Source organism: Schistocerca gregaria, chromosome X (assembly GCF_023897955.1).
Source record: "Schistocerca gregaria isolate iqSchGreg1 chromosome X, iqSchGreg1.2, whole genome shotgun sequence".
Taxonomy (NCBI): domain Eukaryota; kingdom Metazoa; phylum Arthropoda; class Insecta; order Orthoptera; family Acrididae; genus Schistocerca; species Schistocerca gregaria.
The window spans coordinates 39,459,360-39,478,063 of record NC_064931.1 but is presented as its reverse complement, the minus strand read 5'-3'; the positions used below and the strand labels follow the sequence as shown (position 1 = coordinate 39,478,063).

General features: G+C 39.4%; 1 protein-coding gene across 4 annotated transcripts in view; it reads right to left on the bottom strand.

Moving 5' to 3' along the window:
* The window catches only part of LOC126298626 (uncharacterized), a 489,726-nt gene that overhangs the window by 171,630 nt on the left and 299,392 nt on the right, over positions 1–18,704 (bottom strand). For all 4 annotated transcript variants that reach the window (XM_049990033.1, XM_049990034.1, XM_049990032.1 and 1 more), the window contains one exon: positions 8,737–8,945. In XM_049990033.1, the coding sequence (XP_049845990.1) occupies positions 8,737–8,945 (209 nt within the window). The remainder of the gene's footprint in view (positions 1–8,736; positions 8,946–18,704) is intronic.

The window sequence follows — 18,704 nt, the reverse complement described above, 5'->3', positions numbered from 1 at the left end:
AGCATAGAGAGCTGCATAAAACCAGTCTTCAGACTGAAGATGGTGACGACAACAACAACAAATATGAGAAGCAATAGTACTCAACTGTTCTAGAATTTCTGTGTTTAGCTCCTAATTTATTGACTGCCTTCCCCATTTCCTGAGTCCAGCAAACACTATCTGTTATTTTACTGTTTGTTGCTGGCAGCAGAACCTCTGTTTTCCTCACATCTTCTGTGACATTGTCATTTGGTGAAGTCTGTAAAAATGTACATTTCAACTGTTTTGAGGAATTTATATCTGGTGTACATAACATAGACTTTCCCCATATATACTACTGATGAGAAGCTCTCAGGTTCCCAGCCAAATGGCAGCATTAAGTTAGTGTGATGTTTCAATGAGTGCCATACTCACCATCTTTGGGAAAACATCAAGATTTGCAGATGTCCCCATATCTATACTAGTGGTGTGCTTTCTTCACCTGGCTACAGGCAGCTGGATCCTGTGCAGCCATTGGGCAGGGAACAGGTGGGATGCACGGGTGGGAAGTGGCAGGTGGGTCAGAGGCTGTGCTCAAATTTCTGCATAGGCATTCCAGAAGTGTCTTACATGCTGGATAGCATTGTGTGTGCTTTCATCATATTGTCACTATAGAGAGCTTCCAAGCAGAACTGATGAGATTCATGTAGATCCATATCTCTATGGATTTATTTGTAATGTTGTCTCAGTAGATAATTGCTCGGCACAGCAATTTGGTGTTCTAGTAGTCAAAAGTGTGCTCTTCATTACACTATGCTCTGCCACTGCTGATATTTCTGTGTGTCCCAGTTATACACACCTTATGTGTTTTTCACAGTGCTTCCAGATACAATGCTGTGTTTGCCACATGAATTGGTGACTACACGCACAAGGGATTCTTTATATTTGTGGTACATTTTGGGAAACTAGTAATTTTTACCACAGGTTTTTGTTTTGCTTTAATAGAAACCTTGTTTTGTGTATTTGCTTCAGTTCTTAACAGGAATTAGCAACTTTTCAGCTCAACAGATTAAAAGATAATCAGTAGGCTTTATTTAAAGTTATTTGTTGACTGCCTGTAATACATTACATCAGGCAAAATGCAGCCCCACTGTGAATGCTGTTCTCAAACATGGGATGAGCTGGTTGACATTCATAAGCAGCTTGAAATCACCATAACTACTGTCAAACAATTGGCAGCTGCTGCAAATCAGTGTGCTGCAAGAGCTCCCGAGAGTCATGTACCTGTGATGCCAGTACCAGAGGTACCTCAAGTACTGTCCTCTCCTGTGGTTCTCATCTCCTCTGAAGAAGGTAGAGGATCTGTCATTACTCATCCACCAGACTGCAAGTGGCATGTCAATGGTAGATCTAGGCATCCTGCACAGGGCATATGGGGAACCAGGGAAGACTCAGGGTGTTGTACTGACCCCCGAACCAACAAGTTTGAGGTGCTGTCCTTCACTGATACTGAAACTGAGCCAGTGGGAATCACTTCACCGACTTTTGGGAAACCTGTTATGCTCAGTGTCAAGAGGATGCATATGCGAAAGGGTAGGGGTCTATTAATTGTAGGCAGTTCAAATGTATGGTGAATAATCAACCTGTTGAAGAGGCTATTCCAGCAGCCACTGAGGGAACAGGGTGAACCAACTGCAGATTGTGGTGCACATTGGAACAAATGATACCCATCATCTGGGCTTTGAGATCAAACTTGGGTCATTCCAGCGATTGGCAGAGAAGGTTGAGGAGGCCAACCTTGTGCCTGGAGTTTCAATGAAGCTCACAATTTGAAGCATTGTCCCCAAAACTGATTGTGGCCCTTTGGTTCTGAGTCAAGTGGAAGGACTCAACCAGAGACTTCAGAGGTTCTGTGACTCTCTAGGCTGCAACTATCTGGACTGTCATCTTAAGCTGGTTTCACACATGCAACGAAAGTATCGCCACAAGTCAAGTCATTCTGGAGTGGCGCTGTGAGCTACCGTTCACACAGGACACCACAAATTCTTTGTCATTGCGCAGTTTCCAAAATAGCTTCACCTGTCTCAGCTGATTAAACGGCTGTACATATTACTAAATAAGATGTTTTGGAAACATAATAAATGTAAAATATTACTTACCAAAGTGTTTCTCATCTCTCTTGTCTCGACTACATGTTTTAAGAACCGATCTGCAGCTTCAAACCAAGCAAGAAATACCATCTGTAGACGCACCACTCTTAAGTGATTTCAGTACTTTTTTATGTCCATTCATGTAAGCATTTTGAATTTTTAATTTTGTTGTAGCTACATGAATTCCAGGTACATATTCACGCATGCTGTTTACTGTTTCAATTAATGCAGCATCTCTCAAATTTCTGTCTTTGTATGATTTGCTTTTGTGGTTCCAAAGGCATTCTCATTCTTGATACACCTCCAAGGATCTCATAATTGTCGCTGTTGACCACTTTGTGACATATTAATAGCAAAAACACTATCTGCGAACGAATACGCACTAGAAAGGTTTGAATCCAACCACGAGGTAGCAATCGAATGATGTTATTCGATTGTGGAGAAGGCAAAATGGCACAACAAAGTAGAACCAAGTTCAACTTTTTGTGGCGTGACAAAAGTTGCTCATCTTAAATGGTGCCATCAAAAACTAGGAGTTCACACATGCAACTACAAAGCAACTGCAGTTTGCCATTAGCAGTGGCAATGCTTTTGTTGCCTGTGTGAATGCGGCTTTAGGGTTGAGAACTGTAGGGTCTTCCTAAATGGGTCAAGCATGCATTGCACATCAGAGACTGCTAACAAGGTTTTCAGATTAGGTGACTCTCCATCCAATCCAGATAACAATAGCTGTAGGAAAGCATCAAAACAAATGCCTCCCACAGGTAAGAGTATTAAAATCCTAATGGTAAAGTGCTGAAGCATTTGCAACAAAGTGCCAGAGTTTAAAGTGCTCATGAAAAGCAGTGAAGCTCACATAATACTAGTTATAGAGAGCTGGTTGAAACCTGTAATTGACAGCAGTGAGATTTTTGGGAAAGATTTAAGTCTATATTAAAAGGAGAGGCAAATAGGAAATTAAGGTGGTGTATTTTTCACAATAGACAGTAAACTCAGATCCATTGAGATAGAAATTGAAGCTGCGTGTGAGTTCATTTGGGCAAGACTCAGTAGAGGGGTGAGCATAAAATTATAATTGTATCCTTGTATTGTCCACCAGATTTATCTCCTGATGTAACCAAAATCTTTAGAGGAAACCTCGGTCCACTTGTGTGTAAGTTCCCCAATCACACTGAAATCATCAGAGGAAACTTGAATCCTCCAGAAATTAATTTGGAGAATTACAGTTTTGTTAGTGGTGGGCATGATAAGACATTCTGTGAAACACTATTAAATGCCTTCTCTGAAAAGAACCTAGGACAGGCAGTTAGGACACCCACTCATGGCGGAAATACAGTGGATCTAATGGCAACAAATAGACCTGGCCTCTTTGAGAACATCCACACCAAAACTGGTATCAGTGACCATAACGGGGTTGTGGTGAACGCAAAAGTACAAAGGACAACTAAAACAAGCAAAACTAGATTAAAGATCAATAGTGTCATATCTAAATGAGGAACTCGAAACTTTCAGCACAGGGAAGGAGCATGTAGAGGAACTATGACTCAAGTTTAAAAGAATAGTTGACCATGCACTGGATAAATATGTATAAACGAAGTGTAGGGCTATAGATAGAGAGATACTGAATGAAACACATTTGTTTGCCAAGAGAGCAATGCATGATGCCTTCAATGACTACCATTGCAGAATACTGTCAAATGATATTTCACAAAACTCAAAAATATTCTGATTGTATGTAAAGACTGTTAGTGGCACCAAAGTTAGTGTCCAGCCCTAGGAACTGAAACTGAGGTGAGCAAAGCAAAAGCTAAAATGCTTAACTCCATTTTCAAATGTTCATTTATAAAGGAAAACCCAGGAGAACTGCCCCAATTTAATCCTCGTACCACTGAAAAGATGAATTAAATAAGTATTAGGATCAGTGGTGTTGGGAAACAACTGAAATTATTAAAACTGAACAAAGTTCCAGGGCTCAATGGAATCCCTGTCATATTCTACACTGAATTTGTGGCCGAGTTACCCCTCTTCTAACTATAATCCATCATAGATGCCTTGAAGAAAAATTCATGCCCAGTTCTTGGAAAAAAGCACAGGTCACACTCATCTACAAGAAGGGTAGTAGAGGTCATCCACAAAACTACCTTCCAATATCATATACATAGATTTGTTATAGAATCTTAGACCATATTCTGAGCTCAGGCATAATGAGGTATCTTGAACAGAATGACCTCCTCAATGTCAACCAGTGCGGATTCCAAAAACATCAATCAATCAATCAAGTGAAACCCATACTTGGACTTTTCTCATAAGACATACTGAAAGCTTTAGGTCTAGGCTGTCAGTTAGATGCAGTATTTCTTAATTTTCAAAAAGCATTTGAGTCAGTGCCACACAAATGCTTACTGTCAAAAGTATGATCATATGAGGTACCAAGTGAAATTTGTGACTGGATTGAGTATTTTTTGGTAGGGAGGGTGCAACATGTTATAGAGTCATCGTCAGATGTAGAAGTAACTTCAAGTGTGCAGCAGGGAAGTATGTTAGGTTCCTTGCTGTTCATGTTGTGTATTGATGATCTTGCAGACAATATTAATGGGAACCCCAGACTTTTTGCAGATGGTGTGTTATCTATAATGAAGTACTACCTGAAAGAAGCTCCATAAACAGTAAGTCAGATCTTGATACGATTTCAAAGTGGCGTGAAGATCAGCAACTTGCTTTATATGTTCAGGTTCAAATGGCTCTGAGCACTATGGGACTTAACTGCTGTGGTCATCAGTCCCCTAGAACTTAGAACTACTTAAACCTAACTAACATAAGGACATCACACACATCCATGCCCGAGGCAGGATTCGAACCTGCGACCGCAGCAGTCTATATGTTCAGAAATGTAAAATTGTGCCCTTCACCAAAAAAAAAATGTTGTCACCTGTGACTGTAATATCAATGAGTCACTGTTGGAATTGGCCGACTCATATAAACACCTGGGTGTGACACTTTGTAGTGATATGATATGGAATGATCACACAGACTCAGTCATGAGTAAAACAGGTGGTAGACTTTCGTTTATTGGTACAATCATGGGAAAAAGCAATCAGTCTACAAAGGAGATTGCTAACAAATCATTCGCGCAACTGGTTCTGGAATATTGCTCAAGTGTGTGGGACCTGTACCAAATAGGACTTTATAGTGGACACTGAAAGTATACAGAGAAGGGCAGCACGAATGGTCACAGGATTGGTTGATCTATGGAAGAATGTCACAGAAATACTCAAGGAATTGAACTGCAAGACTCTTGAAGATAGATGTAAACTATCCCGAGAAAGTCTATTAACAAAGTTTCAAGAACCAGCTTTAAATGGTGATTCTAGAAATATACTACACTTTCCTACATATCACTGACATAGGGATCATGAAGATATGATTAGAATACCTACTGCATGCACAGGGGCATGCAAACAATCATTCTTCCCATGCACCATATGTGAAAGGATAGGGAAGAAACCCTAATAACTGGTACAATGGGACGTACCCTTTGCCATGCACCTCATGGTGGTTTGCAGAGGGTAGATGAAGATATATGTTATGTTATGGAGGGTCTATTACAGGGCAAAGGAATTGTTTTGTCTTATGTGGTGGCCAAAAGAGTGTCCTGATGTATTTTCCAAGCAGCTTCAGGATTTTGGCTGATGGCAACCCCTATGTAAGGAAGGAAAGAAAATATCTTGCCTCCTTCCTCCTCTACCTGGGTTGCTGCAGCTTTCCTTCTTTTGATGGCCCTTCTACTCTGTGGTTTACTGGACTAATTGTTATGGAATGCTTCCTGGAGGTGTAGTAGCTCAGCTGTGAAGCATTATTTGTCACAGATGTTGTGCAGCGTATGTATGAAAGTGGTTAGCACAGTCTGCCTCTGCACTGGATGATAGGAACTCACTGCATGTTGGTATAGGTTGTATGGGTTTTCTCCCTAGATGCTGCATGGCCTAGTGTACCATTTGCCTTCTTCTTTATTAGTAGGACATATATCCAAGAAACAAACAAATCCACTCTCCTCTTATTCTATAGTGAATGCATTGTTTAGAATTGGTGCCGTTTAGATGGCCCAGAAACACATCCAGCCCCAGTCTCCCTCATCTGCATGCTGGAAATATATCATTGGCACACAAGAAGTGTCATTTTTGACAGGTGGTTTGATTTTCCACCTTTTCAAAGAGTTCCATGTAGAAATTTTCAATCTCAGAAACTAACGGGGTCCCATGGCCCTTCCAAATGCACTTGATGTTGGTGGCAGTCAAGGCATGCTCAACAAATTTAACTATTTTCAGCTCAGAGTTTTAAGCAAGGAGTGCCAAATAAGCTTAAAGAGGCATTTTCATGAAGAATTCTGTAACACTGAATCTCAACAGCAAGTAGCCCCCCCCCCCCCCCCCCCCCCCGGCCACAAGGTGCTTTAAATGCATCTGAACAATCTGCAAATATGCGGATTACTAAGTATTGGCTGCAGAGACATCCCTTGCTTACTGATTTTGGGAAGTCCATTCAGGCATGGTAGGGCTGATACCTGTGGTACAGGCATTGATTTAAATCCTTTGGTTTTATTTTTATTTTGTTTTACGTGTCTAGTTCCATAGTACCAAACTGAGAAGCAAATCTCTATGGTCATGGAATGGGTCAATACATGAAATTAACACCAGAGAAGTTAATAATACATAAAATAAAGTTTACATTAATCCCATGCACACAACAACCTGCTGAGTATATACTTGCATATTCAACAACTTAACACAGGAAGTTGCTTAATTTTTTCAGGCTCTCCTCAACAGAAAGAAGGATTCAGCCAAGGGGAAACTCTTTAGCTCAGACTTGATATTGCAGGATATTGCTACGATGTTTTAATTCTTGAGGTAGCTTATTGAAAATGGATGCAGCTGAATACTGCATGCCTTCCTGCACCAGAATTAAGGAGATGAAATCCAAATGCGGTTAGGATTTCTGCCTTGTATTAACTGAGTGAAAGCTGCTAATTCTTGGGAATAAGCTCATAACAACAAATGACATTAAAAAAATAGTTTTTGAGAGGCCAATGTCCGAATTTCCAGACTTCCAAAAAGACAGTGACAAGAGGTTTACACCACATAATGCTTGAACTTCCCATTTCAGAATGAAAAATACCCTTTGTAAATGAGAAGAGTTATCCCAGAATATAATGCCATGTGCCATAAGTGAATGAAAACAAGCAAAGTAGACTAATTTTTGTGTTGAACTATCACTTACTTCAGATACTGTCTTATTGCTTAGCATAGCAGTATTCAATTTTTGATCAAGATCCTAAACATGGGTTTTCCATGACAGTTCATCATCTGTCTGTACATGTAAGAATTTGGATTCTTCAGACTTACTGATCATATGTCCAGTCTGCATAATCAAAATGTTGGTTTTAGTTGAATAATGTGTTAGAATTAGAGAAAACTGATCAAACTAAATTTACTGAATGCGAATAACTTGGTGACAGCTGGATTAAGTACAGATGTACCACATGTTTGTGACACATGGAAAAAATTTTTAAAAAATAGTAAAAACTGAGTCTTATTGTGATTCAGCATCAATTTACTTCTACAAGCCATGAACTTGCATCTTGAACTGCATTATTTGATACATTGCCTATACTGCATTCAATATCTTTCATTACTGAGCTAGTATCATCAGTTAGCAGAAATATTTTAGAATCACCTGTCATATTAGAAGACTATCATATTCATAAGAAACAGAATTGGTCCCAGCATTGACCCCTGACTCAACCACCAATTAACCCTGACCCAGTCAGATTCCATGTCACAGCAATTCTCACTGCTGTGGAGAATGACTTCATGCTACTTGTTCTTAAGGTATGGGAGGAATCTATTTTGTTCTGGGTGACTTCTCATAACTCTTTTCATTTCCTAAATCTCATCAGTCCTTTTTTTTTTTTTCATCCCTATTCCTTTCCCTTCAGTCCTTCTACCAGACGGTGGGGACATCTTCTTTGGAAGCTGGTATGTTTTCACATATCTCTTAAGTGTTTTTTCATGCTGCTGATTTATGAGACGATATTTTACCTAGTCGATTATATTATGTTATATTTTCAAATGAGTCTTTGAGTTGATGACAATTTTATTCATATCAGATGGATAAAAATTAAATGTGAAACGCTAATGAGCATGAATATAAACGTCTTCATGTGGGAGAACCACAGAAAATTTCTGTTTGGCCATCTAATTAGACAGGGATCTGAACCATGTTTCACCAGTGGAAGTCCAGTTGCTTAACCACTGTATCACGTTGCTCGTGTGCGTGCGCACGCGTGTGCTTGTGTGTGTGTGTGTGTGTGTGTGTGTGTGTGTGTGTGTGTGTGTGTTTTCTATAGTATAAGACATAAAACTGTATACACAATAATTTGGTACTGATTCATCCAACATCCTGTATGGTTATTTATATTGTAATATGATACTTTTAACTAGATACACACCACTAACTGTTATTATCTGTTGACTGATTATTCACAGTAACAGGCAAGGAATTCTCTTTGGCAAACCAGGAAACAAAAATATTTGAATATCAGAACCACCAGAAAAATATGTATGTGGCTTACTTTTATCTGAGTATCAAAACTCCTACAGTGGTTGGAGAAAGGACCTTCCCCTTCAAGTGCCTTAGCCCTCAATGCTGAATGCTGCCTTCGAGAAGGAGGAGGATGAAGCATGACAGGGTGGGCATGTCCCTGTACTTGGCCATGCACTGCAGCACAGGGTTGGCCTTGTTGCACTTGCTGCTGTGATGATTCGTACAAAGCTCCACCTCCTGCACAGAAATTCATGCATAGTAATGCCCAAGAAGCAAAAACGATTCTTCATTCACTTTTTCTGAAATGCAACAAATGAAATTAAAAAAGAATTAAAGATATGTTCATAAGATTAATATAATCAGACTGTTACAAAAATGAGTGAATGTGATTAAACAAATAAAGTGTTTCAACTTAATATCATTTAAAATTATTAAGTTTTAAAGAATAATTATTGGTATTAAATATAATTAGTGCAGTGTTTATATAGTTGAATTTAAATGTCCTTCAGACACGCATTGTGAATATGATATTATATCAGCTGTTTGGTTTACTATAGATACATCAGAATTTGTGCTGTGGACTCAAACCCAGATTTATCTACTTATCATGAGCAGCTTCCTTAACCACTTCAGCTATCAGTACATGCCTCCTGGACAATCCAAATCTCCGTATGTCATTGTGTCTACATCCCATAGTGCTTGGACACCATTCTTGTGATTCTAACAGATGCATGTCTGAAGAACATTTTCATCGACCTATACAGCCACATTCAAATAAAGATGCTCCTCTATCTGTACTTCATGCCAAAGCAAGGCAAATGGATGAGAAAAACAATTTCTCTCCCTATGCGGGGAATCACACAGATGGAGTGTGAGTGCTATGGGATGTAGATACCGTGACGAGTAAGTTTGGAGCAGTCCGTGAGGCATGTACAGCTAGCTGCAGTGGTTAAGGTGACTGCTCACAATAAGCAGGAAATCCAGGTTCAAGTTCCTAGCCAGCACAAATTTTCATGTGTGTGTAGTAAGCCAGACAGCTGGTCTAATATAGTATTTGATGTGAGGGCATCTTATAAAAGAATTATTGGTTTAAAGTAAAAAGTATGAATGGGAATATAGGAACTTCTTATAAATACTCAGTTTTGTAAAAAGCTATCAAAACATATTTTAACTCCTTTTAAGAAATTCATTAGAGTAGCTATTACTTATGATTTATTTACAAACATTTATGGTGCACATTATTTGAAGGTAGTGTACAGTGAAAACTGACTAAAACTATATATGTCATGTCATGTTCTGTAAAAATACATTTATTAATAGTTCCAATAGTTTGTAAGTGATTGTTGTAGACAAAGGAACACTAGCTCAAACATCAGAAAATAATTTACTCAGTTATTACTTCTGAATAAGAATGAGACTTTATCATATCAAAGAAGTTAATAATTTTTTTTTTTTAAAAGAAGGGAGCTGCCATATCATAGATCTGTGGAAATCTATTGTAGTTAAACTAAAATGTAAATGAAATTAATGTAAAAGTAAGAAAGAAAAATGAATGAGGAGAAGAAAATTGTCTAGATGGAGAGAAGAGAGGGTGAGTGGGGTGCGTATAAAAAGGGTAGAAAATCGGAGGCACATAATTACGGGCCAATTTCACTGAGACCAATTTGTTGTAGAATCATGGAACATATATTGCGTTAAGACACAATGACCTTTCTAGACTCTGAGAAGCTCATCTGTAGACACCAGCATGGTTTTAGGAAACAGCAGTCATGCGAGACACAGCTGGCCCTCTTTGTGCATGATATACAACAGGCTCTAGATACCAACTACCAGGATGATACCATATTTCTCGACTTTCAAAAGGCATTTGACTCAGTCCTGCACTGTTGCTTGCTCCAAAAAGTGCACACTTACAGTCTATTTGACGACATTCACGGCTCGATAGAAAATTTACTAGCAGGCAGAGAGCAGCATGTTGTTCTGAATGGGGTGACTTCAACAGACTCAAGCACAACTTCAGGTGTGCCCCAGAGCAGCATAATAGGTCCACTGCTTTTTATGATTTACATAAATGATTTGGTTGATGGTACTGACAGCGGCATTAGACTGTTTGTCGATGATGCTGTAGTCTACAGGAAAGTACTATCACACAAAAGTTGTGAACAAATCAATGGAAATTTGCAGAAAATAAATGCGTGTTGTAATGACTGGCAGTTATCTCTCAATATTAGTAAGTGTAATGTACTGTGTATTACAAGGCAAAAATCTACATTAATGTACATGTACAAAATAAATGCCCAGTCTCTGGAAATAGTAACATCTGTCAAGTATCTGGGTGTGACTATTTGAAATGATCTCAAATGGAATGATCAGATTACACAAGTAACAGGAGGCAAACTCTAGATTGTGGTTTATTGGTAGAATCGTGAAGTGATGCAGTCCTTCAACAAAGGAAATTGCTTACAATACATTAGTTCGTCTAGTCGTAGAGTATTGTTTGTCTGTATGGGACCCTTACCAGTTGGGTCTCATTCAAGAGATTGAAAAGGTCCACAGAAGAGTGGCAAGATTTGTGAATGGTACATTTAGCCATCATAAGAGCATTACAAATCTAATAGAAAGTTTGAAGTGGGATACACTTGCAGATAGATGATGCCCTAAACTGAAGGGGCTGCTCACTAAACTCCTAAATCCAATCTTCCCGGAGTATGTAGAACATATATTGTCATCACCAACTTTCAAATTGCACAATGATCACCATTCAAAGATAAAGGAAATTAGAGCCTGTACAAAAGCGTTCAGACAGTCATTTTTCCCTTGTGCGATCCGCAAGTGGAACACAGGGGGGCAAATATGACTTTGGCGCAAATTGTGCCCTCCGCCACACACCGCTTGGTGGCTAGTGGAGTATATATGTAGATGTAGAATACAGTATAAGAACAACCTCCTTTGAAGAAAGTCTTGTGCAAAGAGATCAGAGAATTGCGACAAGGATTGGCAAGAACACATAAGTATGCAGCTATAAAAATAATTGGCCTCCTCTTTTGTGAATTAAAAATGCTGACAGATACTGAAAATAGTTTTAACAAAAAAATGAAATACATTCAGCTTGACAGCTCAATATGTGAATTGGAAATTGACATTATCTGTGTGGTTGGACAATGTTTATTGAATGTTATTGTAAAATACACTACTGACCATTAAAATTGCTACACTATGAAGATGAGGTGCTACAGATGTGAAATTTAAACAACACGAAAAGATGCTGTGTTAAGGAAATGATTAGCTTTTCAGAGCATTCACACAAGGTTGGCGCCTGTAGCGACACCTACAACGTGCTGACATGAGGGAAGTTTCCAACCGATTTCTCATACACAAAGAGCAGTTAACCAGCATTTCCCGGTGAAACATTGTTCTGATGATGGAGGAGGAGAAATGTGTATCATCATGTTTCTGACTTTGATAAAGGTCAGATTGTAGCCTATTGCAATTGTGGTTTATCGTATTGCGACATTGATGTTCGCATTGGTTGAGATCCAATGACTGTTAGCAGAATATGGAATCTGTGGGTTTAGGAGGCTAGTACAGAATGCTGTGCTGAATCCCAGTGGCCTTGTATCACTAGCAGTCAAAATGAAAGGCACCTTATCTGCATGGCTGTAACGGATCATGCAGCCACGTCTTGATCCCTGAGTCAACAGATGGGGACGTTTGCAAGACAACAACCATCTGCACGAACAGTTCAACGACATTTACTGCAGCATGGACTATCAGCTCGTAGACCATGGTTGCAGTTACCCTTGACGCTGCATCACAGACAGGAGCACCTGTAATGGTGTACTCAATGACGAACCTGGGCACACGAATGGCAAAACGTCATTTTTTCAGATGAATTCAGGTTCTGTTTACAGTATCATGATGGTCGCATCCATGTTTGGCATCATCGCAGTGAACGCACATTAGAAGTGTGTACTCATCATCGCCATACTGGCGTATCACCCAGAGTGACGGTATGGGGTGCCATTGGTTACACGTCTCGGTCACCTCTTGTTCTCATTGATGGCACTTTGAACAGTGGATGTTACATTTCAGATGTGTTATGACACATAGCTCTACCCTTCATTCGATCACTGCGAAACCCTACATTTCAGCAGGATAATGACGACCACATGTTGCAGGTCCTGTAAGGGCCTTTCTGGATACAGAAAATGTTCGACTGCTGCCCTGGCCAGCACATTCTCCAGATCTCTCACCAATTGAAAACATCTGGTCAATGGTGGGTGAGCAAACTGGCTCATCATAACATGCCAGTCACTACTCTTGATGAACTGTGGTATCGTGTTGAAGCTGCATGCGCAGCTGTACCTCTACATGCCATCCAAGCTCAAAGCCCAGACAAATCAAGGCCGTTATTACAGCCAGAGGTGGTTGCTCTGGGTACTGATTTCTCAGGATCTATGCACCCAAATTGCGTGAAAATGTAATCACATGTCAGTTATAGTATAATATATTTGTCCAATGAATACCCGTTTATCATCTGCATTTCTTCTTGGTGTAGCAGTTTCAATGGCCAGTAGTGTAATATTAAAGTAAAAATACAATTATATAAGTGACTAACACGTGGCCATGTTTTCAGCGAGAAAATATGTAACATTTGTACCCTACTAACATGTATTACTTCATAGCAATTTGTTACAAATATTGTTGTTGTTGTTCTTGTTGTGGTCTTCAGTCCTGAGACGGGTTTGATGCAGCCCTCCATGCTACTCTATTCCGTGCAAGCGTCTTCATCTCCCAGTACCTACCGCAACCTACATCCTTCTGAATCTGCTAGTGTATTCATCTCTTGGTCTCCCTCTACCACTTTTACCCTCCATGCTGCCCTCCAATACTAAACTGGTGATCCCTTGATGCCTCATGACATGTCCTACCAACCGATCCCTTCTTCTAGTCAAGTTGTGCCACAAACTTCTTTTCTCCCCAATCCTATTCAGTACTTCCTCATTAGTTATGTGATCTACCCATCTAATCTTCAGCATTCTTCTGTCGCACCACATTTCAAAAGCTTCTATTCTCTTCTTGTCCAAACTATTTATTGTCCATGTTTCACTTCCATACATGGCTACACTCCATACAAATACTTTCAGAAATGACTTCCTGACACTTAAATCTATACTCGATATTAACAAATTTCTCTTCTTCAGAAACGCTTTTCTTGCTATTGTCAGTCTACATTTGATATCCTCTCTACTTTGACCATCATCAGTTATTTTGCTCCCCAAATAGCAAAACTCCTTTACTACTTTAAGTGTCTCTTTTTCTAATCTAATTCCCGGAGTATCACCCGACTTAATTCGACTACATTCCATTATCCTCATTTTGCTTTTGTTGATGTTCACCCTATACCCTCCTTTCAAGACACTATCCATTCCATTCAACTGCTCTTCCAAGTCCTTTGCTGTCTTCAACAGAATTACAATGTCATGGGCGAACCTACAAGTTTTTATTTCTTCTCCATGGATTTTAATACCTTCTCCGAATTTTTCTTTCGTTTCCTTTACTGCTTGCTCAATATACAGATTGAATAACATCGGGGAGAGACTACAACCCTGTCTCACTCCCTTCCCAACCACTGCTTCCCTTTCATGTCCCTCGACTCTTATAACTGCCATCTGGTTTCTGTACAAATTGTAAATAGCCTTTTGCTCCCTGTATTTTACCCCTGTCACCTTCAGAATTTGAAAGAGAGTATCCTAGTCAGCATTGTAAAATGCTTTCTCTAAGTCTACAAATGCTAGAAACGTAGGTTTGCCCTTCCTTAATCTAGCTTCTAAGACAAGTTGTAGGGTCAGTATTGCCTCACGTGTTCCAACATTTCTACGGAATCCAAACTGATCTTCCCCGAGGTCGGCTTCTACTAGTTTTTCCATTTGTCTATAAAGAATTCACGTTAGTATTTTGCAGCTGTGACTTATTAAACTGATATTTCGGTAATTTTCACATCTGTCAACACCTGCTTTCTTTGAGAACTGAATTATTATATTCTTCTTGAAGTCTGAGGGTATTTCTCCTGTTTCATACATCTCGCTCACCAGATGGTAGAGTTTTGTCAGGACTGGCTCTCCCAAGGCTGTCAGTAGTTCTAATGGAATATTGTCTACTCTGGGGGCCTTGTTTCAACTCAGGTCTTTCAGTGCTCTGTCAAACTCTTCACGCAGTATCATATCTCCCATTTCATCTTCATCTACATCCTCTCCTATTTCCATAATATTGTCCTCAAGTACATTGCCATTGTATAGGCCCTCTATAGACTCCTTCCACCTTTCTGCTTTCCCTTCTTTGCTTAGAACTGGATTTCCATCTGAGCTCTTGATGTTCATGCAAATGGTTCTCTTATCTCCAAAGGTCTCTTTAATTTTCCTGTAGGCAGTATCTATCTTACCCCTAGTGAGATAAGCCTCTACATCCTTACATTTGTCCTCTAGCCATCCCTGCTTAGCAATTTTGCACTTCCTGTCGATCTCATTTTTGAGACGTTTGTATTACTTTTTGCCTGCTTCATTTACTGCAATTTTATATTTTCTCCTTTCATCAATTAAATTCAATATATCTTCTGTTACCCAAGGATTTCTACCAGCCCTCGTCTTTTTACTTATGTGATCCTCTGCTGCCCTCGCTACTTCATCTCTCACAGCTACCCATTCTTCTTTTACTGTATTTCTTTCCCCCATTCCTGTTAATTGTTCCCTTATGCTCTCCCTGAAACTCTGTACAACCTCTGGTATAGTCAGTTTACCCAGGTCCCATTTCCTTAAATTCCCACCTTTTCGCAGTTTCTTCAGTTTTAATCTACAGATCATAACCAATAGATTGTGGTCAGAGTTCAGATTGCTCCTGGAAATGTCTTACAATTTAAAACCTGGTTCCTAAATCTCTGTCTTACCATTATATAATCTATCTGATACCTTTTAGTATCTCCAGGATTCTTCCATGTATACAACCTTCTTTTATGATTCTTGAACCAAGTGTTAGCTATGATTAACTTATGCTCTGTGCAAAATTCTACCAGGCGGATTCCTCTTTCATTTCTTAGCCCCAATCCATATTCCCCTACTACGTTTCCTTCTCTCTGTTTTCCTACTACTGAATTCCAGTCCCCCATGACTATTAAATTTTCATCACCCTTCACTATCTGTGTAATTTCTTTTATTTCATCATACATTTCTTCAATTTCTTTGGCATCTGCAGAGCTAGTTGGCGTATAATCTTGTGCTACTGTAATAGGCATGGGCTTTGTATCTATCTTTGCCACAATAATGCATTCACTATGCTGTTTGTAGAAGCTTACCCGCATTCCTATTTTCCTATTCATTATTGAACCTATTCCTGTGTTATCCCTATTTGATTTTGTGTTTATAACTCTTTAGTCACCTGACCAGAAGTCTTGTTCCTCCTGCCACCAAACTTCACTAACTCCCACTATATCTAACTTTAACCTATACATTTCCCTTTTTAAATTTTCTAACCTACCTGCCCAATTAAGGGATCTAACATTCCACGCTCCGATCCATAGAACGCCAGGTTTCTTTCTCCTGATAATGACATTCTCTTGAGTAGTCCCCGCCCAGAGATCTGAATGGGGGACTATTTTACCTCCGGAATATTTTACCCAAGAGGATGCGATCATCATTTAACCATACAGTAAAGCTGCATGCCCTCGGGAAAAATTACAGCTGCAGTTTTCCCTTGCTTTCAGCCGTTTGCAGTACCAGCACAGCAATGCTGTTTTGGTTAGTGTTACAAGGCCAGATCAGTCAATCATCCAGACTGTTGCCCTTGCAACTACTGAAAAGGCTGCTGCCCCTCTTCAGAAACCACATGTTTTTCTGGCCTCTCAACAGATACCCCTCTGTTGTGGTTGCACCTACGGTACGGCAATCTGTATCGCTGAGGCACGCAAGCCTCCCCACCAATGGCAAGGTCCATGGTTCATGGGGGGTTACAAATATTAGCCATAGAAAATGGAAAAAAATGAATTAGACTGAACTCTTAATTCTAGATGCAGCTACAGATGTTTCACACTAATGAAGGAAGTTACAGGCTAATTATAGTGGCATACTGATACCATAAATTTGGCAAAAAGTATAATAAATAATATTTTGTTCCGAAAACACAAATTGGAGTTGTCGCAATATAATTTCCACTGATCTCAGTTCATTTATTCTAGAGATACTCATTTTGTTTATTCCACCAAAAAATAAATTTATTTACAGCTCAAAATAATATTCATTTACAGCACAGTGATCTCATTATTCATTAAAAATTCTTTCTCTACAAGCCATTTTTTTGGTCAGGAATAGCAAAAATCTAGAATACGATGGATAGGAAACCATTTGACAAGCTGGCTTATGCATTTTGTTGTAAGAATGATTGTTTGTGTGTGTGTGTGTGTGTAAGATCCACTTTATTATCTTGTGGGAACAGTTGAACATCGCACCAATTAATCTGCTCCAAATATGTTACATATTAATGGATGAGATAGAGCAGCCCAGGACATATGTCACATTTAACAACTTACTACGTAAAAAAAAAAATAAAAATAAAAGAGAGAGAGAGAGAGAGAGAGAGAGAGAGAGAGAGAGAGAGAGAGAGAGAGAGTGAGAGAGAGAGAAAGAGAGAGGAGAAGGAATGTAACTGATAACTGAGGTGTTACAGTGGTCACTTTGACACTGATAGTAATAATCTGTACCTAATTTGGAATAATCAAATGTTTGTCACTGTATATGGAATGATATGTAATCCGAAAATCCCATTAGTTCTGACATCAACACTGGTGTGGAACAGCTAAGTTTCACGGTAAAACGAAAATATTACTAATGCTCCTGGCTACATTTGTCGGACAATGGTTTCTTGCAAAGTCTATAGTAACTGATTTCTTTGTTTTCAGGATCAAGCCATTAAATAAATGTCTGATGTCACAAGAATAAACTTATTTTTATAATTACTAAGAAAAATCTGGTGAGCATGTCCCATATTGTGCATTCCTAGGAAACTCAGCAGGAAAGGCCACTGAGCAGAATGCATGCTGTTGAGTCGCTTTTTGGGGGGAACCTCATGCTTGGCAAATAGGAGAGTGTGAGATGTACTACAGGTTGATGCTACACACAATTTGCGATATTGTGAGCTAGCCTGTCTGTCACAGCAGACAGGTGGTGTGTGTGAAAATTGCTAAAAATTGTTTACAGAATAATATCGTTCAGCAGGTAGGGTCCATCCATTTACTTGGTTATTAATTGTTTCTAGTCTATAAATTTCTAATATCATCAATGTCCAGTGCGTTCACAGAGTGGCCTACTTCATACAGTGGGTGCACATGTATGTTACCATGTCACCTTTTTGCCAACTGATACAAGGTTTAGAATGCAATTTGCACCATCAGTTCACTTCAGTGAACTCTGATAATCAGATGCTTTGTTCATGTAATCTACTGCCCCTGGCAAATGTTTTTCTGAATACATGAAATCACTTTATCTACTGCCAGCTTTCCATAGGCAAATGCTGTGTTCAACTATGTTGCTATGTTACCAAGCTGACTTACTCACTCATTCTCTTCTGGACTGAACCTAAACTGATCACTCAGCAAGCTGTTAGATGTCTGGTATCACAAGAATAAACTTATTTTTATAATCACTAAGAAAAATCAGAACAGCATGTCACATTGTGTGCACTGCTAGGCATGTCTGCAGGAATGGCCACTGAGTAGAATGCCTGCTGTTGAGTGGCTTTTTAGTGGAAACCTCATACTTGGTGAAGAGGTGAGCATGAGATGTACTACTGCTTGATACTACTCAGAGTTTGCGATGTTGTGTGCTAGCCTGTCTATCACAGCAGAAAAAAATTGTTCAAATGGCTCTGAGCACTATGGGACTTAACATTTGAAGTCATCAGTCCCCTAACACTTAGAACTACTTAAACCTAACTAGCATAAGGACAGCA